This window comes from Carassius gibelio, chromosome A19, assembly GCF_023724105.1.
Source record: "Carassius gibelio isolate Cgi1373 ecotype wild population from Czech Republic chromosome A19, carGib1.2-hapl.c, whole genome shotgun sequence".
Classification (NCBI taxonomy): Eukaryota; Metazoa; Chordata; class Actinopteri; order Cypriniformes; family Cyprinidae; genus Carassius; species Carassius gibelio.
The window spans coordinates 28,902,753-28,926,326 of NC_068389.1; the positions used below are offsets into that span (position 1 = coordinate 28,902,753).

General features: G+C 38.2%; 1 protein-coding gene across 1 annotated transcript; it reads right to left on the reverse strand.

Moving 5' to 3' along the window:
• Positions 1 to 1,726: 1,726 nt before the first annotated feature.
• On the reverse strand, positions 1,727 to 15,115 carry LOC127935121 (uncharacterized). Its single transcript, XM_052532732.1, has 8 exons — positions 15,050 to 15,115; positions 13,844 to 13,929; positions 11,085 to 11,153; positions 4,635 to 4,669; positions 4,260 to 4,532; positions 3,866 to 4,111; positions 3,683 to 3,742; positions 1,727 to 3,588 (listed from the first exon to the last, which is right to left on the reverse strand). Exons 2-8 carry the CDS (start codon positions 13,924 to 13,926, stop codon positions 3,533 to 3,535), a joined length of 822 nt encoding a protein of 273 aa, XP_052388692.1. The 5' UTR covers positions 13,927 to 13,929; positions 15,050 to 15,115; the 3' UTR covers positions 1,727 to 3,532.
• Between the last annotated feature and the right edge of the window lie 8,459 nt (positions 15,116 to 23,574).

Genomic DNA, 23,574 nt, shown 5'->3' on the forward strand with positions numbered 1-23,574 from the left:
CCTAACTTCTGAAAAGATGGTTAAGCTTCAGGTTTGGTTTATGTGCCGCAATTATATCAATTGTGATTTTTAAATGTTTCTAAAGTGAGTATATACAGTTTCGAAACAGTGTAAGTTAATGCTGTCTTTGTGTGTTTAGAGATGAATTGTGACATTTGTACACCTGTGTGTTTAAAGCTCTGATCTGAACATTATGCAGCTCTGTAACTGTGTCTTTCTGTTGCTCTATTATCAGTGTTGACAGATGATGACATACAGGAACTGCAGGTTGTGGACCCCAGTGCTGGAGAATAGTGACACAGACACCGCATCATCTGACTCTGATTCAGAGGAGCATCCTGACTTACCTGAGCCTTTGACTGCTTTATTTGATGTAACACTCACCACAGGAACTGCAGGTGAAATGTGAGGATACATTTCACAGACCTAAAACTACATTACAACCACATCAATGTGAGAACCTGGAATTTGTGACACAGCAGCAGTCAAAGTCAAAGGACTGGTTCATCTATAGGGCTGGTCGAATCACAAGCACTAAACTACACCAATCGACCACAACTGACAAGACATACATAAATGATATAATGCAGTATAAAAGAACAGAGTTAAATCTCCCATCTTTGCTCTGGGGTAAGAACATGGAGGAAACGGATAGACGAGCCTACACTGCATATATGTCCCAAAGCCATTCAGATTTCAGCGTCAGCTCACGTGGCTTAGTAGTGCAACCTTCCGAGCCACACCTTGGATCATCTCCAGATGGGATAGCAAGATGTACCTGCTGTGGCAAAGGGGTGGTGGAGATCAAGTGTCCCTACAAATTCAGCGATAGCCTTCAAGGATGTACAAAAGATGAGCAGTTCTGTCTGGACAAGTCATTCGCATTGAAGCAACAACACTTCCGAAAAAAGGTCTATAGTCTAGATGGAAATAGGGGTCCACGCGCACCCCCCGGCTTTTTTTATGCCACCTGATTTTTTTAAATCCTTAAAGTGTCTATTTTCATAATCTGCCAGGTGTCAAGCTGAAATAATGTCCCAACAGGTTCTTTTATAACCCTTTGCTGCACCCGACCGGAACCCGAAAAATCTAAAAGTGAAATAGAAAGTGGCATAACATTAGAAGTAAACAACATACAGAGACAAATGAACACATTTTCCCATACAATTCTGACCCCAGGAATTTAATGGAATGGTTATTTTTGACATTTGACAACATATTGACCTTATTTCTGGACATAAATAGCAAAAAAATGGCCAAAGATGTGTAGAGGATCAACTATTTTTTGGCCGTTTTGGTGTTATATATACACACAAAAACTTTCTGTGTGATGGAGCCTAGAGAATATCCCTAAAATTCAAGAGTTCCCGTTTGAAATTTAGTCTCATATTTACATCACATAGTTAAGAAATATCACAGGAGCTGTAGGCTTAATGCAATATCACACAAGTGAAAATGTGGTACTCGTACAACAGTTTATTAAGAATGTAATATTGTGTTATATTTTGCCAACCAAAATATAAAGACAAATCAGAACTGTTCATCCCCGAGCTACCCACAGTGGCATTTCATTTCTTAATTTCTTTGTCTGATGATGATGATCCGCTTCAAGTCGAACAAGCCAAATCAATGAACCATTCTTAAAGAACCCTTTACTTCACTCCTGAATCTGAACCTTTCAAATTTGAACAAATCAAACCAATTAATAAATGACTCCAAGACTTCATTAAGACACTTACCACCACCTACTGGCAGTATTAGTTTATTATTTAGAGTATCATTTCATTAAATAAATAATTTCATATTTTCACAGTAATAATAATGAAATGAAGAAAATGAATGATTAAAGTTATAGTTCACCCAACCAAAAAGACAATTCTGTCATCATTTACCCACATCGTCCAAAAGAGTACATGTAATACATTTTATCAAGCTAAATATTTCTTGCTGAACCTACTTTTTGTAATCTCTGTTTGATGCTTTGCACAAGAATGACTTTAAATGCAATTAATTAGATTAATCAAAATATCATGTAATTAATTCGATTAAAAAATGTATCCTAATTTAAGACACATGGTCTAAAATGCATAAAGCACTCAGGTGTTTTAGAAAATAAACTTAACTAGACAATGTGCACAGGTAGTAACACAAACAACAGTGTGCTTTATGGGCACAATATGTTTAACACAATTACATTTTTGAATAAATAATATTATACAAATATTACATTTGTATAATATAAATACATTTGGACAAATTTAACCTTAACCCAGAAGCACACGAGAACTGTTTAATTATCTGAATGGCTATAGAAAGTTGACTTTTATCTTTTAAAAAAAAGAGTGGTATCATCCACTAGCTAAGATTTTAGTTTCCCTATCAAAGATGGAGATACCTTTAAAATTCTGATTATGTATAACACTTAATGATAATAATTCAGTAACCAAAATAAATAAAAAAGGGGAAATCGGGCAACCATGTCTGACACCACATCTTATAGAAAATCTTTGTGAGGTGAACATATTAACTATGACACCTTTATAAAAAAGAAAAAAGAAAAAAAGATTTTTCAGTTCTTTAGGTTCCCGTGATGACATCGGGGTCACACCTCTCCAAGCACATGTGGCTAACAGCACTCTATGAAAGACTTGAGATCTAACAGCATTTTCACTACAGCTTAACACACAGGAGCCAGCATGTCAAATACATTCAAAGAGAGACACACAGCACATTGTTCACAGCTAGCAACAGATTTCCAAACTGATGGGTGTCTCCAGGGACCCACAAGTTAAGAGAAGTGCACTTTTTGTGTGTGGAAGAGGTTTTTCTGGTTTCCCTGTAACACCATAGACAGCATTAAAACATGGACGTAGTGTCTGTGGCATAACCCGTAGACTCCTGAAGAGCGTTTTTAAAGCTCAAAGTGTGCAGAGCTAGCCGTCGACATCTTAGCAGCGACTCACGACTCTCCCGGACAGTTGAAAATGAGCAATAGGCGGGAGCTGGTTGCTGAAGCCACGCCCACCTAGCACCATGGCAGTGACAGCAGCGGGAATCCACCTGTCACTCAAGTGGCCAAACTTCAAGACTCAATATAATTTAAACTGATGAGTTACAAAAAAAATTCACCCCCCTTAAAGTTGTCATGCAGGATAAAATTTGCTATAAAGACCAAACTCTTTTTTTTACACTAGGCTGTAAACATGTTTTTCCTGCTTTAAAGTTGGTCATGGACTCCCTTCTGCAAACAGCCTCAAAAAGCCAGTCAATGAATTACAGTTTGAGTCTCTTCTTTGTTGTGTTCACAAGAGAGAGCTAGGTTGATGCACGTTTAACACCCATTTTAGATAGATTGGCCACTAACAAGGTGTATAGTTTCAGTGGGAATGTGTTTCTTTGTCCCTGTGACACTTCATTTGCATGCTTTATGACAGGTGTGATAAACTGTTGTAGTTTTATGCAAAATATGGTACAAATAGTGTGGTACAAATAGGCAGAGGAGCACCAATGATCCTTTCAGCAGTCCTGACTGCTAGAGCCTGAAGAACCGCATCAGAGCTACCAGAAACACAACGCCAATACTAGCATCTGGAAGGGGAAAGTGGGAAGGGAGCACAATTAATGAATTCATTTTTTTCAACTCACTGCTTCAAGATTTTGTTTTAGCTCCTGTTTTACTTACGAACTCGTTCAGTGTCATCAGGTATGTCAGAATGTGTACGGTGCTGGTTTCTTTCTGATTCTGTACAGAATATTCAAAAGTTAATCACACAGTTCTGTATTTATTTGCTGTTAAAATCATGATTAAACCTCACCAGTCCACTTTATAATTAATATTTCTAAACATCCATCCGTCTTCTCTCACCGGTGAGGGTCACAGTGACCAGGACTCCTCCTGTTGAGTTCAGGACTCTGTATGTTCCAGTGTCTCTTGAAGTGTAGCTCCTAATGATCAGGTGACCATCCTTGTCCATCAGGCGATCAGTCAGGACACCCATCCTTCTCCTCCACACATCTGTCGAGCCGGTGTTTGATAAATGCTCGACGCTCTCAGCATCACCCGGCAGATCAGCAAGCTTCACCTCTTCACCTTCCCGAGCTGTTAATTTAACTGAAGAGAAACACAACAAGAAAAAATAATTGTGGCATGATGCTTTCATAAAACTGATGATGTAGGACATGTAATATGAAATAAACATGGTTACCAAATAAAAGCAACAAAAATCCCAAATCAATATTTAAATCAGTTTTGACCTTACCATCAACAGAGAGCTCATAACTGTAGGGGAATAGTGGTTCACCCTCGACAAACCCCTTTAAAAGGTATTTTCCAGCATCGGTGGTCTTCAAGTCTTGCAGGATGAGGTCACAGGTGTCAGTCTTGTGCACACGGTCCCTGAAGTGTTCATCCTGATTGACACCATAAGCAATTCTGGTCCCAAATGTCAGGATGGGGTCCTGTGTGTTGTCAGAATTACACTTCAGAGTGATACTGCCGCCCATCTGTCCCACCACAGGTAAAGAATCAGCACCTACAAATAAAAACGGTTTAATCACTGAATAATGATATATTTATTCATCTCAATGTCACCGATCCAATTTACAAATCATTTTTCTTTGTTACACATACTCACCAGACAGGACAGACGGCAGGAAAAACAGCAGGCACCTGATAAAGAGAAAGAACACAGAGTGAATATAATGTTTAATATAATATAATGTTTATATGATCCTCAGATCTCAGCTGAAGTAAAGAATACTGTTCAGAAACACTGACACTGCTTCACTTCTGTAACTGCACAAACTTCATTGACTCTTGTGTCTAGCGTCAGTCTATTAAAACACAGAGAGTGAACAAGATTAACCTCACAATGTCTGTGAACACTAGTGAACGAGCCAGACGAGTCAGAGTGACTTTGTCATCACTTTAGCTCTATACAGCTGAATCTGTGCTCCTCCAGGACCCTGCTGCTACAGAACACAAACTAAAGGGGGGAGGAACGCAAGAGAAGTCTTGCTGCACTGCTCTTCCTGGGAGATATTTTGTATCCAGCCAAGACCAAATTGGAGAATTTGGAGACCAAAATGGATAATGAACAATCATAGTGACTGTTAAATCGGTTTTCATCTTCAGTTAAGTCTAGATTTAAATGTGACTAGTGTTTTAGCACATCTGATCTCTTCTGGAAGCTGATTCCAACTGCGGGCAGCATAGTAACTAAAGGAGAACTCCCCTTGTTTTGTGTGAACCCTTGGTATTTCGAACTGACTCGATCCTAGTGATCTGAGTGCTCTGTTAGGTTTATATTCAGTGTACATATCTGCAATATATTTCAGTCCTAGGTCATTTAGTGACTTATATACGAGTAAAAGTACTTTAAAATCAATCCTAAATGTAACTGGAAGCCAGTGTAAGGACCTGAGGACTGGTGTGATATGCTCAGATGTTCTGGTTCTAGTCAGAATCCTGGCAGCAGCGTTCTGGATGAGCTGCAGCTGTCTAATGGTCTTTTTGGGAAGGCCGGTGAGGAGCCCATTACAATAGTCCACCCTGCTGGTGATAAAGGCATGAACTAGTTTCTCCAAGTCTTGACTGGATTGAACATAAATGCTGATGACACACGGGCAACTTTGAGCAATTTTGCTCAAAGAAAAAACGCCATGGATATCCTGAATGGCATTGGGAGGAATAAATGATTTGGAAATTTTCATTTTTGTGTGAACTAATCCTTAACACTGTATTACAGAAATACACTCGAAGTAAAAAATAAACATGCATTTTACAGGACACTGTATTTTAAAGATACTTAAAACATAAAAATCAATACGATATGCCGAGAGAGAGAGAGAGAGAGAGAGAGAGAGAGAGAGCGTTTGTGTGTGAGTGATTTAGCGTGAGTGCGTTTGTATGTGTTCAAGTGAATGTGTGTGTGACAGCACGCAACTGGTCAGAACGCAACGTGTAACAATAAGGGCCGTTCAAATATCACATCTTTTGCACGCTCAAGTTCGTTATTTCCAATGTAGGCGTGCGGTATGCACGCTCATAATGGAAGCATCCAGGCGCGTCTGCACCACATCGAGTTAAAAACATCTCCCCTTTTTAGAATGCTGCAAGCGCACCGCAGGTCATCTGACAAGAACTAACCAATCAGCTTCATCCTTTCCCGCAAGTGCCCGAGCGCTTTGGAAAAAAAGTAAAGTGAAAGTAAAGTGAGTGACGTCAGTGAGTGTGTTGTCAAGCAAAGAGAGCGAGCGGTAGCAGTGTCTGTGAGGGAAAAGAATAGATCCCGGCCTGTGTTGGGCACGAAATATTTTTTTATAAAATTTTTAGTCAAAAACAACGTGATGAATGCTCAAGTCCGAATTTATATATCCTCGAGTCCGAGTTCAAGTACGAGTCATCAGTCCACGAGTTCAAGTCGAGTCACGAGTCCAGAGAATAGTGACTCGAGTGACTCGAATACAGGACTCGAGTACTCCATCACTGCTGAGCGAGCAGAAATCCACTGCGCGAGCAAAACAGCACTCCGCGAGCAGGATTCCTCTGTACAAGCAGAGTTAACCTATGAGAATATGCCGGCGCTCGCTCGCAGCTACATGTACACCTCTCGGTTGTTGAATTTGTGCGCGAGTACTTTTATCATGCCAGCTGAAGGTTCATTTTTGCGCGTGTGAAATAACAATGTGCTTGTGAGCATGTCTTACACACTCATAACTTTTGACTAAAAAATAACGGCATACACACGGACCGTTGTTCAATGTACAGGAAGCACACATTGCACGTGACACATTTAGAATTTAGTGCACGATGGCGGAAAGTAAAGTTGTCAAACGGCAGAGAATGTCTAAAGTTTGGGATCATTACAGTCCTAAAAAAGAAAACAAGGTACAGTGTGTCCACTGCAAATAGACCTGGCATTCCACAGCAGTACGACTTCAATTGATTCAGCATCTGAACCGAAAACATCCACTCCATGCTGTTTCACAAAGCGTCGCTGAAACAAGGTAACGTAGCCTAAGCCTATACATTGATGTTCACTGATTTTAATCCCATACTGTATTTGTAGCGATGTCGTGATGCGGTTTTACTATGATGTTTAGCTTTGATGTTTTTAAGTGGTAAACCTATTCACGTTCAATTGCAAGAGAGTATAGCCTAAAAAAAAAAAAACTTCACAACCACACTCACTCTCTACCTTATCTAGGTACATTTTCATGTTTGTTTTGAGATTACAGCTGAAAAAGTCTGATTCTTATTTATCATTAGGGATGCACCGAAATTTCGGCCACCGAAATTTTTCAGCCGAAAATGGCCTTTTCGGTTTTCAGACGATAGACTTTTATCACCGAAACAACACGGCCGAAATGTTGTGATGACGCAAACAGAATCCGCGACCTGCACGTGCACCTGCATAGCGCAGACCAGGAGCTCCACGCGACATTCACTTAACACCAGTGAGAACATTCTCTTTCTTCGTATTCCTTTATTCGCAGCACTAAAGCGTCTCCTAACAAAGAGATTAAGACGGACCACGAAGTAAAAACAAAGAAAAGTACAGTCTTATAGAGTCTGTTAGCACACGTCTCACTGAGATCTTTTCGGATCCTCTGCACTTCATCGCGAATGTGCTTGATCCGCATTATAAAGACCATTACTTGGATGCGGAAATAAGGCAGCGCGCACGAGAAATGATCCAGGCCGCGCTGGATGCGGAGAACCCGCGTGGAGACGGAGAAGCGCCAAGTGCAGGAGACAGATCAGAGCGCAGAAAAAAAGACTGGTCTCTGCACCAGATGAGTGGCATGCACCATCGCTGTCTGATATGTTCAGTGGAATTCTGCAAGAAAGTGCCTCAAATAATAATAATACGTTGGCTATTTTGTTCTTAGGCTACTATATATATATATATATATATATATATATATATATATATATACACACACACACACAAACATATATACATACATAATATCAGATTGTAGCCATATTTATGCTAGATTTTCTGCTAGATTTCTGCTTTAATTTGATAAAAATGTTTATTTATGCCCTGGCCCTATTTAAATACACTCTCTCAAATATTTCTCAAATGTCAGGCATATGACAAGCTCAACTATCTGTCTAAAGTCCCCATCCCCAGAAGTGATAACAGTCTTGCCAACTGGAGAAGTAATGCACTTTCTAGTCCTACAGAGAAACATTTCAAATGCACTTCACCTAAATGCACATTGTTTTTATGAGAGAACTGTTCATTTTAAAACCTTTCTGCAGGCCAGTAGGCCTGTACATTATTATTAAATATACACATGAGTGGGATACATTTTTAGTTTGAATTTTATTTTATACTGTCCATTGTTGCAATGTGCTTAATAAATATTTGCATCATTTGTAATTATGTATTTTTATGTTTTTTTTTTAAATAAATTACAAAGTTATGTAATTGTAATTATCTTTAATTACTTTAATATTAATTTATGCAATTGCAATGTCTTAATTTTAGTAAAGTTAGTACACTGTCATAGCAATAAATGCAATGGTACTAATAATTGGCATAATTTCTTTCGGTATTTCGGTTTCGGTTTTCGGCCTTGGTTTTCTCTTTTTCGGTTTTCGGTTTCGGCCAAGAATTTTCATTTCTGTGCATCCCTATTTATCATTGTTTTATTTACATTTTTTTTTCCATAAATTGTATACATTGTGTACAGGGCTTGACATTAACTTCCAAATGCGGGTGGATTTTTCTCGTGGTGGGTAACACAGTGACTCCAACTAGCCACTTTGGCGGGTTTAATAATTGTAGCGTTTTTAAAAGGCATCTGAAATAATAAGCCATATAGCAGTGTGACACTCATAGACTGTAAAAAAAACATGGACGTAGTGTCCGTGATGTCACCCATAGACTCCTCAATAGCGGTTTTGAAGTCTAAAGTATGTAGAGCGAGCCGTCGCCATCTTGGCAGCGCGTCACCGCGCGATTCTCCCGGTTAATCGAAAATTGGCAAAAAGGCGGGAGCTAATTGCTGAAGCCACGCCCACCTAGCGCGACTGCATTGTCAGCAGCGGCAATCCACCTGTCACTCAAGTGGCCACGCCCTTAATTATGCAGAACTTTAAGGCTTAATATAATTTAAACGGATGAGTTATAAAAAAATTCACCCCCCTCACCCCCCCCCCCCGAGTTGTCATGAAGGGCAAAATTAGCAATATAAACCAAAATAATTTTTTGAGCCAGGCTGTAAACGTTTTTTTCTGCTGTAAAGTTGGGCATTTTAACATGGGGATTCTATGGGACTGACTCTGTTCTGCAGCCAGCCTCAAGCGGCCAGTCGACGAATTGCAGTTTTAGTCACTTCCTTATTGGCTTCACGAGAGAGAGCGGGAGGTTGCCGCTCGGTGACACTACAACTCCCATGAGTATTACATGCACACGGTGTTGCCTTGCGCTTGCGCGCTAGTGACAGAAACGAAGAGGGCTATCCATTTCGTGTCAACCCAACCCTCTACATTGCGACTAAATCTTCATTCTGGCGACTAAATGAAGTATAATATTAGCCAATGGCTAATAAATTCTCAGATTTTACTCGTCAGTGTGTGAGTTGTAGGCTAAGTTTTGCTCAGATATATTTTCACTCGCGAACACTGTGACTCTGAGGGCTTCAGTTTTTCTCTCTCTGCCAAGTGATCTGTGATATTTCTCAGTTCATCTCAATGGATGCGCAGTGCACCTGTATTTAATGTACCATAAACTCTGGTGTGAAGGCTCACAAATCGCCGTCGCTTTCTCTCAATCATACAAAGAGAGAGAGAGAGAGAGAGAAAATTGACTAGCTACATTTAAACAATATTCTTCGTTGTATTTTCCTGTCAAAATAACAGAGTTCCTATGGAAGTCTTCAGCTTAAGAACAGCTGGTTTTTCCGGTAGTGGGTGGAGTTAACGCTCAAACGTCAATCTCATTGGCTGGCGTTCACCTATTATCATCCGTTTTGATTTCAGCAAATCAGTTCAACTCTTGCAGACACACTCTTGCAGTTTAAATCTAGATTAAAGACCCATCTCTTTAACCTGGCACACACATAACATACTAATATGCTTTTAATGTCTAATAATTAGGTAAACTGGAACCGGAAACATTTCACATAACACCCGATGTACTTGCTACATCATTAGAAGAATGGCATCTACGCTAATATTAGTCTGTTTCTCTCTTGTTCCGAGGTCACCGTAGCCACCAGATCCAGTCTGTGTCCAGATCAGAGGGTCACTGCAGTCACCCGGATCCAGTACGTATCCTGACCAGATGGTGGATCAGCACCTAGAAAGGACCTCTACATCCCTGAAAGACAGCGGAGACCAGGACAACTAGAGCCCAGATACAGATCCCCTGTAAAGACCTTGTCTCAGAGGAGCACCAGGACAAGACCACAGGAAACAGATGATTCTTCTGCACAATCTGACTTTGCTGCAGTCTGGAATTGAACTACTGGTTTCGTCTGGTCAGAGGAGAACTGACCCCAACTGAGCCTGGTTTCTCCCAAGGTTTTTTTCTCCATTCTGTCACCGATGGAGTTTCGGTTCCTTTCGGTGATGAGCAGTTAAGAGAACAGCATTCAGCACAGAGGCCTTATCATCCAGATCATCAGACGGAGAAACAAAACATCAAGAAGAGTCAATCAAATTTGAATAATCCAATTCCGCTCCACTTGTGATAATTATTGATGCGAGAAGTTGAAGTGTTCGTGTCAGGTAATTCCATGTTAAAAGATCTGATGACCAGAAAGAACTAAATCAGAGGTTGACAACTGAGACACAAATGAACCATTGGAGATCACAAGGTCTAAAGCAGGGGTCAGCAACATTTTCTGCATGATGTGCAATTTTTAATTTATCTGGTTATCCACTGTGCCAATAATTCTGTATGCTTGAACATGTTGAAATTGCAGCTTTTCTTTTCAAAAGACTACTTAATCGTGCAGCATTGTGTATCAAACCGATTGCTCCCCTGTGACCTTTTGTAAACTTTATTTATGACAAAGACCTGCACAAATACAGATATTCTATCAATCTATCGATAAACACACACCGTGTGTCCTCAGTTTCTGTTTGAGTCCGTTCGAGCAGCTCCACCACGGTCTGCGGATTGAAGAGCACGCTGAAAGATGGAGAAAAGACAGATCTGCCACTGTTTTTATATGACATTTAAGCGGACTGAGTCTGATGCGATTGCAAATTTGTATGTACAGTTTTTGGAGCTAAATGCTATAGCCCCACTAAAAAAGCCTAGTGATGCCCATGATTCTTGTGTACATTTCGGTGAACCAGGACAAATATTTCAAGACTTCCACAATCCATAGAGCGCAGCTACAGTTGTGTTTTTCACTTGATATGAGTTTCCAACTAACAGTTGTAAGGATAAAACAAACTCAGATACTTTGATCTCCTGAGAAACAGACAATACAAACATACACAGGGATCTTCGAGACACCCCACAGAGTGGAGGAGCAGGAGACCTCCTCCCCTTCTGGCCATTTGTTTCATTTTAAATCCCTTCACCCATTCTTCCTTCTACTCAGTCTGCTCAAAATTACATGAAAATGTCAATGCAAGTGAACTAACACTCATGTCTAGTACCATTGGAAATGTCTCAGTGCAACTGGTACAATGGTCTCACTCTCACAAAAGTAGATTAGAAGATAATACAGATCTGAAGAGTCAGGAGAAATCTTGATTACTGTGATGGAAGTGTCCTTTCTTAGGGTCCTCCATGTAAATTACCCCCTGTTCCCATTGAGTTGTAAAACCACCCAGGATTGGGACCTGAGTTAATGCAAATTGATGTTTCATAATGATATGAATTGATATGATAAGATTCTAAAATGGAGTCAGATTTGAGTTTAACCTAAATTGAATAACTCTACATGCTGAAAAGACCGAACACGCAGGAATCCTTCAGCCAGCACCGATTACCTTCCTTGGGCCGAGTGCCTGGACCTTACACAGTTATATACATATATATAGAAATGGGGGGCTCTTTGACTACACAAGATCACAGTCACCAAAACCTCGTCAACACCATTTCAAACCTTTAGCTTTCACTGTAATTTTCATTATTTACAAAGACAGACTGAAGAAGATTTTTAATGGTCAATATGTAAACTAATCAAGTATAATCAATGTGAATCTAGCCATTAATGTATCAAGTTATTCTACTGTTATAATCATGCATTTGCCTGTGCATATAGGCCTGCATGAGAAAGGAATGTGCAGAGAGTACAGGGGTATAGTATATGGTGCAGCTGCACACTCTATTTGGACACAAGACAAAATATATGATGAGACCTCCTTGGTGCAGACATTGCAAAAGAACAGTATATGGGAAAGTTACATGTCCTGTTTTGAGAGAAGACATAATATATGATTATGTCTCCTCGTTTCACTTAATATTAATTCTAAATCCTAAAATCAAGCTGGAGACACAGCCAAAAAAAGTTAAGAGCTGATAAACAGAACCATATGTATGAAATGTGTTGAACATGGGCACGCCTTCAGAAGCACTAGCCATGTTTCCACTATGGAGCTAAGACCGGGCGTGCTAGTGCGTGTCAGGGCCAGTCGCGTTTCCACTGTCACTTCCGGGGCTTGATCGTGCCTCGCCGGGGCTTCCTCTGGGCCAACGGCCAGGGTTTTTTCTGCCCGACGAAATCCTTGGGCCAAAGTGGGCCAGCTGGGACTAGAGGAGGGGTTACGAACAAAGGCAGAGTTTCTCAGCGTCTGGAGAGCGTCAGCGCGGATCATTTCAGAAAGATAACAGCTAACACCAGCATTAAACACTTTTTTAAATAAGTCGAGCTCAAAACTCTCTTTCAGTCAGCAGCGAGTGTTTGAAATAACTTGATCCAATGTGGATTATAATCACCATACAAGGCAGACATATTTATAAGCGATGAAAAAGATATGCAGGCTAAACATGTTACCATAGTAAACATAGTAAATATGACCGCTTGAAGAAATCAGACGTCAGCTTCTTATTCTCTATCACAGTCGTGTATTTATTAAGTAACTTATATTATCTGTTACAAGCCTCGTCTCGAGAGTTTATCTCACGTTGCCTATCATAAAAGAATATAATAATGTTTTTTGTTCGGGAGCCTTTATAAAAATAGAGATATTATCATTCATTCTAAATGTGACGGCTACTGTGGCTAATAAACAGAAACAGACTCGACTGAATAAGCAGGCTATTTTCATGAGCGTTAAAAATAAATAAATAAAATAGAAAAAAGTGTATTTATGTGTGATTAATTTTGAGTCCTGATAAATTAAATCAATTCTATAGTTAAAACATGGATGCTTTTGAATTTGAATATATAACAAAGCATGCAAACAAACGGCCGCTTTTATCATGTTGTTTTGTGATCGCACATGTTCCAGTGACTTATTTCTTAGTTTTCTGATAACTTCTCTTTGATGGTGAAATTTTGAGGTTGCATGACGTTGTTCTGAGAGGCGTGTAAAGGGCGTGTTTTAGTGACGAGCAGTGGTGCTTCAAGCTCTGACTGTGGAAACCCTGCGCTATTCTGGCCTTGGTGCTACTGGCCCAGGGCTATGAGCCCCGCCCGGCCCGCTTTAAGCCCTGGCTCGCACTGGCCCCACAGTGGAAATGCGGCTAATGTATAAAATAGAGAACTGACACAGACTCGACAGACTGTTCTGCAGAGCTTTCTCAGTTCTATTGTCTCTTGATAATAAAATCTAAATTCTGGCTTCAAAACCCCAAGACTTCGAGAGTGATTCTTGTAGACATGTCAGAAGCAACCAATTCAATATCTGAATGGTACTCACCAGAGGATGTTAACTGTCCTCAGACCTTCACTGCCTCTTCGCTGCCGTCCCATGATAGCTGCCCTTTTCCAGAGTTCCTCCATAACCTGTGAATACAATCACACATAGAACATTTTCAAAAACAACAAGTGTCATGCCATAAGCATTCAATTCTGGCTGTGTTACGCGGTTTGGTTCATTCATTGGCATTCTTGCTCCTGCAAAACTGATGCGACAGTAAGCCCTATCACACATACAGACTTTTCCAGAAAATTACCAGTAAATTGCCGTAAAGAGATCATTTGTGAACAGGATCTTTTCAAAAATACCAATAAATTAGTTCCGGCAATTTACCAGTATGAGAAGTTTTAACATAACCAGTAAATTGGCAGAATTCTGCTGTGTGTGAACGCAGAAGGAAAATTACGGTATGAGCACGTACGAGTTAAGAACGCGGTGACGTAAGACGTCTACTCCGGACCAATCATAATGTGAAATTAAAGCGCTTTTCCTTATCCGGGCAGATGAAGAAATTTGTTGTCATCTGAGAGGAACATTTAGTGATGTAGTAATGTCTCCAAGAGCAAGGCATTCACAGGACAAAGTCAGGTCATCAATAAACTGAAAACACTGCGTCTTAAATATCTAAAAATATAAACGAACATCCAAACGAAGTAGTAGTGGAAGAATTTCTTGTTCCTGTTATGACTTTTGTCGATCTCTTTGGGGGTCCAGCTACTATTTCCCTTTGTCACATTAACTGTAATTACTTTTCCCGTGTTTTGCAACATCTTTTGAACGCATTTGCATGAATGCTAAAGTTTGAAACAAAAATGTAACATCAACAAAAAACACTGACTGCATATACTCCATGTTTAGAAAAACAATCGCAGCGGTTTAGAGGTTAATGATTTCAGAGAATTTACCGGTATTTTGGAGCTTTTCCAGAAAAAAAGAGGTAATGTCGTCGACATTTTGAATTTACCGGTAAAGTCGTTCCGGTAATTTTTCGGCAATTTAGTGGTATTACTGTGTAAAAGGGGCTTGTGACAAGAACACAATAAGCGACCAGAGAAGACGCGTTTACAAACGAATCTAGACTGACAGCAAAAACCGTACACACACACACAAAACACGTTTTCATACATTCAAATTTCTACAAACAAATCAGTTTGCTCATTAGTAGCCTACCGCTGGTTAACTTAGCTAAAGATGCAATCGGTTAACCTTGTATGTACAGCGTGCAGAAGACAAACAGCTCAAAGCCAGCTGTTTGTTCCGTGTTCCTGTTCGATCATGTGACTAGCAAAGTATCATCTTCTTCTTTCGGAGTTTTATGGCGGTTGACATTTACCGCCACCAACTGGACATGAGTGTGAAGCGTTAACTGAGTGAAGCAAATTTTAAAAATAAATAAATACAATCAAAGTATCGCGAGAGTTACTATCCTCAAAGCTTCGAATGTTATTGAAGTGAAATACAATTAAATAATCGTCTATAATGTGTTGTATGGCCTGTTTTGTTTCGATTGAGCTGGGTTTTTATTCCGTTTTTGTCCCACCCTGCGCCTGGTTGTCCAAACAAAAGACGCCCAACTGGTACTCAGAACTAGCTCAATTGTATTTCGAAAGGCTTACCTTTTGTAAAATTCGCCTTTTAATGTGCTAAATATCATGTTATTTGGGTCGTATAAACCCGCGGCAGGAAAAAATCGCGGACTTGGCAACACTAACAGTTACTCAACCTTTCATGGCGTGGTCGCCTAAATCCAGTTTCTGCTGCAGCCTCGCAGTCGCAGTTAACTTCACGTTTGCTGCAATTTCCTTTTAATCCATAACTCCATATATCCGATAAATGTATCCAGTGCTTTTAAGATAATGCGTCAAAATCGAATTGGTAGGCTACCTATTTCTGTAATAAAAGCATCCAAATTCTTAATTCTAGTTTTTGATTTTCTTTCCTCTTCGCCTTCTCTATTACCTTCTTTTTCTCTGTATAAAATCCGAAAATGCTGCACAGACTCCATTTCGTCGTTTTGGGTGTGTTGTTTGTAGTAAAACGAACCAAACGGCTTCCTGCATAGAATAATTCACAGTTTCACTGTCTGTAGTGATGTGACATTCGAACCGAGGCGTCGGGGCTCAAGTATAATCAAGTCTCCAAGTATAGAGGTGCGTTCCATTCGACAGGGTCCCTACGCAGTGTTCACTGCTCCCTACTCCCTGAGCACGGTATATCAGTTGAAGTGGACTTCACTGACAATAACCGCTCATTTGGAAACGCCCTGCAAACGTAATCAAAGAAAGTCACCGATGGGGTCGCGCAGATTATGATATAAATATATAAGACTACATTCATATTTTAATTTTTATTTACAATCACATTTAAAATATGTACACTATACAATAAAAAATCATTGAGTACTATATAATGAAAAACGTATGTTTATTATACACTTTAATTGACAATTGCTGCTATTACTTGACTATTAACAGAATTGAAGCCCTGCTGTCATGCAAATATGAAAATAAACTTTTATTTGGTTAACTGTATAGCCTATATGTGTTTTTAATAAATGGTCATATAATTGCATAGCGGTCTCCTGCGCCTTCTTCCCGCGCACAGCCGTATAGTAAACACTGAGGTAAATAAAGTAAAATAAAGAAAAATGGCAGAGACTCGTCTGCTTCTAGTCACTTTTATTATTATACCTTTTTACAATCCGTAATGAATATGAACGAAGACAGCGAAGACGGCCGTTCTGACTGGTGATGACGTGCTGCGCGCAATGACAGTTGGGGGGTAATCGCTCTCCACTTCCTGTGAAGTGATGTATCGATGTTCCTTTACTCCCTGTGCCGTGCTCAGTACCCTTCGAACTGAACATGTTCGCTCCTTTCGGATTGGAATATCACTTAAAATGGCGGAATTACGGTCGAAGTAATGGGAGTTACCAGATCAGGCTGTTTTTACACCATGATACCTGATTGGTTGACGTCATAGTGAAGTTGGGTTTAGGGGTGGGGTTGGGCAAGGGGGATCATGTGTTGTTAACATGGAAATCACGTGCTGATGACAAACGAGTCCTCGGTTTGTTTCTTTTACTGTCTATGGGTTTGTGTGGACACCTCATCGGTTCGGTCTTCTGTGTCTGAAATCGCCCACTCATTCACTAATCCCTATATAGTGTGTGGCAGTTGAGTTCACTACATCAGAAAGGAGTGAACAAAAAAATAAGTGAATGGATTCGGACAGTGACGTATACACTGCGCGTGAGACTTGGAGCTGTTGCAAAAACATTGCCATATGTACTTTTATATTACATGTACCTAATTTTAGAAACCAATACTAAAAGCAGTAATACTCAAAATTATTTTATACTGCAGTTATACATACCTCCGCGTCAGCTTTGTGGTTTCATCGATGGTATGCTTTTTGATATGGATTTGTTTGCTTTTTGTGACCTCTTCCTTTTTCCTTGTAATGGAGCCAGCAAGAAAGAGGAATCCTCCTCTGTCTGGGAGTTTTTTGAAATGGTTGGTCACAATAAGGTATGTGTATTATTATTGTTTTACCGTCTTGATCTAATAATAATACTCACTATAAGGCTGTATTATATTTCATGTCTATTTATTTGAAATGCTTGCTGTGCCTAAAGGAGCTGACATACAACAATAACACCTCCTCCATGCTCAGGTATTATCGAGCACTGCAGGAGCATGCACAGACTACTAACAATCTTTATCAAATCAAATCAATATTTATCCAAAGTGAATCTCACAAGATCTGAGGATCCACTAGTATATTGGGCTCAACATAAACATCTGTATCCTCATTTATACCAGCTGGCACTGACATTCCTCTGTTCCATGTGAAAGGATCTTTTCCAAGGCTGGAGAGGTTCTGTCCAAAAGGAGGAATTGTCTAAGCCCAAACACACTTGAACACATTCTGTTCCTCAATAAAAAGAATGTGTGATCCTTCCTTCACCCACCCAGTGTTGCAGTTTGTTTCTCTAAATCCATAGTCGCATAAGCACAACACTGCACTAAAACTAGTAACAGTTTAATGCACAAAACACACCAGAAACAATTCTTAACCTTTCCCACCCCACACTTTTCTGTTGTAATTTGCGTTATTACACTCCCTTCACCATAAGAACTACACTCAACACAGTCTCACTTTTATTGTTCCTACTGTCACTATCCAAACAATTTATGAATAATGAATGAACTGTGTGTGAGCAGGGGCGTAGATTACGCGGGGCTTTTAGTTTTATCATCACGGAAATACGTCCACCGCACATTTTCGGGCAAGTGTGTTCACTTCGTATAGATGTTTTCAAGAGCTGGTGTGAATAAATATAGATTTAAACTCCAAGAGACAGGATAGTCTGCGCATGACCTGATGTTTATTCGGACCAAGAAGGCGAGATGAACATCACGGAGCGCTAAACTCTCCTGCAGTGTGTTTGTGTGTGTGTGTGTGTGCGTGTGTGTGTTTAATTTATACTCGAAGCCGGAGGGCGCTCTCGTGCAGAAAGTCCGGAAACTCCTAATATGGGCAACAGAGTCCAGCTATCGCTGTATGAAAACAGTTGTTTTCGGGTTTTTTTTTTTTTTTCAAGTCCAAAAACATCTCCAGCAGATGATAAATAAAGTACATGAACAATGCAGTGCTAATTGACATAGCATTTATTACAGTATAGTAACTATTCTGCCTTATGTGGTAAAAAGTGTTTGTAGTATATAAACAAATCATTATTACGTGTTATTGTCCAGCAGTTATAGATTTCTAAGCCAATTGAAAGCTAGAAATTAGAGAAAAATTCTGAAATAATTCTGATATTCTGATTTGCTTCTTTAAAAAAAGAGGTTTCTTTGATGAATAGAAAGTTCAAAAAAGCAGCATTTATCTGAAATAGAAATCTCTTGTAAAATGATGTCTTTATCATCACTTTTGATCAATTTAAATAATCCTTGGTAAATACAAGTATTAATTTCTATCATTTATTTAACTATATATATATATATATATATATACTGACTAAGCTTTTGAATGATATAGTGCATAATGTTGTAAAAGCTTTTTATTTCGCACAAATGTTGGTCTGTGGATCCTTCTATTCATCAAAGAATGCTGAAAAAAAATGTACTCATCTGTTTTAAATATTGATAATCAGCATATTAGAATGATTTCTGATTAATGTGACACTGAAGACAGGAGGAATGATGCTGCAAATTCACCTTTGATCACAGGAATACATTACATTTAAAATATATTCAAATAGAAAACAGTTATTTTAAAAAGTACAAATATTTCACAATATTACTGCTTTTGCTGTACTATGGATCAAATAAAGGCAAGCTTGGTGAGCAGAAGAGACTTCTTTCAAAACATTAAAAATCTTACTGTTCAAAAACCGTTGACTAGAAGGCTATATAGATTACAGAAATGTTATATCATAATGTTTTATATATATGTGTGCGAGTGTGTGTCTGTGGTTTCTGTCCCCCTCACTTCTGAAAAGATGGCTACGCCCCTGTGTGTGACAGTTGTCTCTGCACAAGTAAATTCAGACAGACAGAGAAACATATTTTATTTGATACCCAGGCAATGGGTGTCATGTTCTCTGACCCAGTGTGTACGGTGCAGTTAGATGTTTAAAGACTGTCCACCTGTGTGTGTGAGGAATCACAGGAGGAGAGTCCTGTGTGGGTTTGATTCATTCAAAGAATTTGAGGGCTACTGCTTGACTTCTTGTTTTATCAGTGATGGAGGTGAATTTCAGATTTTTATGTCTATAGTCTATAGTCTTAATCTACATTTGTATATACAATTATATTTTCGGTTTTGTTCTTTGAAATAAATAAAGATCACGGTAATCAGTTTTTTTTTTTGGAGGCACCTTGCATAAAATGGGATGCAGACACTGAAAATACACTGTATGTAGTCAACTGAACTTAAAACAACTTTATTGGCTTAAATGTTTCACATGCAGAATTGCCAAAGCAAAATTTTAAAATGTATAGTTAATAAATAGATAAACAAGAACCATAGCAAAAGAAAGATTAAAATAAGAAAGGCAGTGGCTATTTACATTAAGAGCCAATGGCTATATATTCTATTTATACTATGTTAAAATAGCAGGATTTTCTGCTATTTATATTACTTATTGCAAATAGTGCCAATTATTTGCACCTCAGTATTGTAGTACATTATAAAACAGTATATGCAATAATTACTGAGTGTAAATTATAATTGTAATTCAAATTATTAAATGGATGCCAGCATATTATGACAATAAAATCCTCCCTCACAACTTTTTGATTATTTCCTTAGTTTTTATTTAAAATAAATGCTTTTCTGATGTGAATTGAAATTTGAAAAGGTAGGGTAAAAAAGGCAGTTTCGGACCAGATCGATTGCATCAAATTGTGAACAACACACGTTTTACCGTCTGCATTATTAGAGCAGACTACCTGTTGTTATTTTGACTAATTCAATAAGAAATATAAGGTGCCATTAAAGTGTAATATTAAAATATACACAGTGAAGTAAAGTGCAACAGAATGTTAATATATTGTACGATACTACACAGATATTACAGAATAAACTTTAATTCCGTACCTCAGATGAAACATGGTTGTTTTTCCCGTCTTTTTTACACCTTAATGTTCTTTAATACTTAAACATTTTATTAGCGTTTTCTTTTAAGTATGCGCATCGTTTTAAAGCACACACGACGCGAAAACAACTAACGTCATCACGCAATGCAAATTACAAGCACATGCACGGTAAACACGTGACGTCACCGCACTACAGTCTGCAGCGAGGGGGTGTTTTTATTTTATTTTTTTATTGCAGTTGAAAGAACAACAACATATTTGAAGCAACAGGGGGCAAACGGACATCATCACAAGAGGTTCTGTTAGAGACACAAATTTACAAGACATATTAAAAATAAAATACATACAAAAATACAAAAAAAAAATGTAAAGGAAAAGAAAGGATCATTTAAAGAAAGCTTACAGTAGACTTGTTTTTGAAGCCTTTGAGTTCAACGGATTTGACATATTCTTAAAGGAAGTAAAAAGGGACTTTATATCAGATGAAAACTTTCTAAAGTTAGGTTTACAATGGATGGCTCTGGCTTTATGAAGGTGCAATTTACCCAGAAGACAAAACAATATGCTCCAGATTAATGTCCTTGGGATGAAAATCTGACACAAAAATAATAGATTCTGTTAATTCTATCATTTTGTTACAGCAAGAAAAAATGAACATGGTAACTTCAGACCAAAAGCATTTGGAAAATGGGCCATGATAAAATAGATGTACAATAGATCAGAATTACAAAAAGAACACATTGAAGATATATTTTCAGAAAATCTGCTCAAAAATAAATTGCAAGGGTAGTATCTATGAACAATTTTGAAATGGAGTTCTTTAATTTTACTGGGGATAAATAATTTGTGAGAAAACGTCCATAAGTTTTTTAAATCAGAGTTCGGATAACAGATCCTCCATTTAGATTGTGCTTTAGATGCGCATCCTGGAGTTGAAGAAAGAGCATTTCTAATAAAAAAGTTATTGCATATTTTATCGAATAAATAAACACCATTAACCGCAAGTGTAGGAAAATAGTTGTTTACAGCTATTAACATAAATGCGCTTTAAACAAAGTTTTTTGACAGGAATACTTTTAGTCACCTTATTAAAATCTCTTAGTGAGATAGTTGCACCTTTCAAAGACACAAAGTCAAGAAAGGAAAGAAGGTCCCCATCAGCATTAAACAAATCAGAAACAAAAAAAGATATTTTGATTCACCCATTCAATGAAAAAAAGTGATTTGTTACCAGACAAAATATTTTAATTGTTCCAAAGAATACACGTGTGTGGGGAGAAATTATGCTTAAAAGCAATCTTCCAGGATTCTAGGGCTTGTTTATGACAATTTGACAGTTTAATAGGTAACTTACTACACTTAAAGTTACAGTTCAATAAAAATCCACGTTTGAAGAATAGATTAGGGATCCAAAACCAGGATAACTCATTATTAGACAAACAATTCTTGGTCCAATTAATTTTGAAAGTCTGGTTAATTATATTAAAATCTAAAGCATTAAGACCACCCTCCTTATATTTTCTTATTATAGATTTCCTTTGAACATATTCGGTCTTATTTTTCCAAATAAAAGCGGAATAGCAGAGAGTTAATCATTTTAACTGTTTTTTGATCAACATAAAGGGAAAAAGCAGAATAAACTAGGTGTGAAATGCCCTCAGCTTTAGTCAGAAGGACTCTCTCATACATTTACAAGTCTCTCTGCAGCCAGCAACATAAAATCTTTTTAATGTTATCTAACCTCGGCTGAAAATTGTGATGGAGACGGTCTGAATCAGATTTGCTGATATCGACCCCTAGATATTTTACATGACGCTTTACAAGAATACCATCAACAGAATTTTTATTGGAATCGTGTATATATAAATTTCACTTTTTTGGGGATTTACTACTAATCCTGAAGCTTTGGAGAAAAGAATAAATTCATTGAAGGCAACAGAAACTTGTGAATCATTATTAAGAAAAAGACAAGTGTCAGCTTATTGACTAATTATCAATGTGTTCCCTTCGATATTTATACCTTCAATATTGGAGTGTTTTATATGCAAACTTAACAGCTCGGCGGCTAATAGCAAAAGAAAAGGAGAGATGGAGCATCCTTGGCGAATACCTCGACCTACCAAAAACCGGGGAGAAATGCCAGAAGCTAAGGAGACACAGCTATTAATACCGTTATATAGAGTACGAATCGCGTTAATAAAGGATCTACCAAAACCAAACTGATGAAGTGCTTCAGAAATAAAGAAATGCTCAAAAGTATCGAATGCTTTATAAAAGTCGATAAACAAAATTAATGCATGTTTATTTATAAATTCGGAACAATCTTAAATATCTATAATTAATCTGATATTGTTAGAGATGTGTCTACCTTTTAGAAAACCAGACTGAGTGAAATTATGTTTGCTAAGCAAGACTTTAGCTTTTCAGCATAAACAGAAGCCAATAATTTATAATCAGAGTTCAAAACGCTGATCGGGCGCCAATTATCCAAAATATTGGGATCCTTATTAGGCTTATGAGACCTTGTTTCATTGATTCTGCCAATTCACCATTATTTATACACTCAATAAGGGTTTCGTAAAGAAGACACTTAATAGAGTCCCAAAAGACTTTAAAGAATTCAAATGGGAGCCCATCTGGCCCTGGAGATTTATTGTGTGGCATTCTTTTTACTATGTTATAAAGATCATCTATAGTAAAGGGTTCCTCACAAAGTTCTTTATTGTGGTCATTAATTTTAGGAATCACAGAATGAACCTTATGGAAAAATAAAGATGAAGCAACAGGATCAAATGAAGAGGTGTATAGATTTTGATAAAAATTAGAAACATGAGAGGAGATCATGGAGGGGTCATTAGATAGTGAATTATTAATATTTAGAGAGGAGATCCTCTTATTACTTTCACGTTTTTTCTCTAGGTTGAAAAAGTAAGCAGAGTTTTTTTCCCCAAACTCAAGCCATTTAGCTCTTGATCTAATGAAAGCGCCCCTTGCTTTCTCTAAAAATAAATCATCCAGCCTGCTTTGTAAAGTATAAAGAGATTGCTTGACATCTTCTCCCAGGATGGGATTCATTAAAATTTGGCTCATGTTTCTAATTAAATCTGTAACTTCTTTATTTTT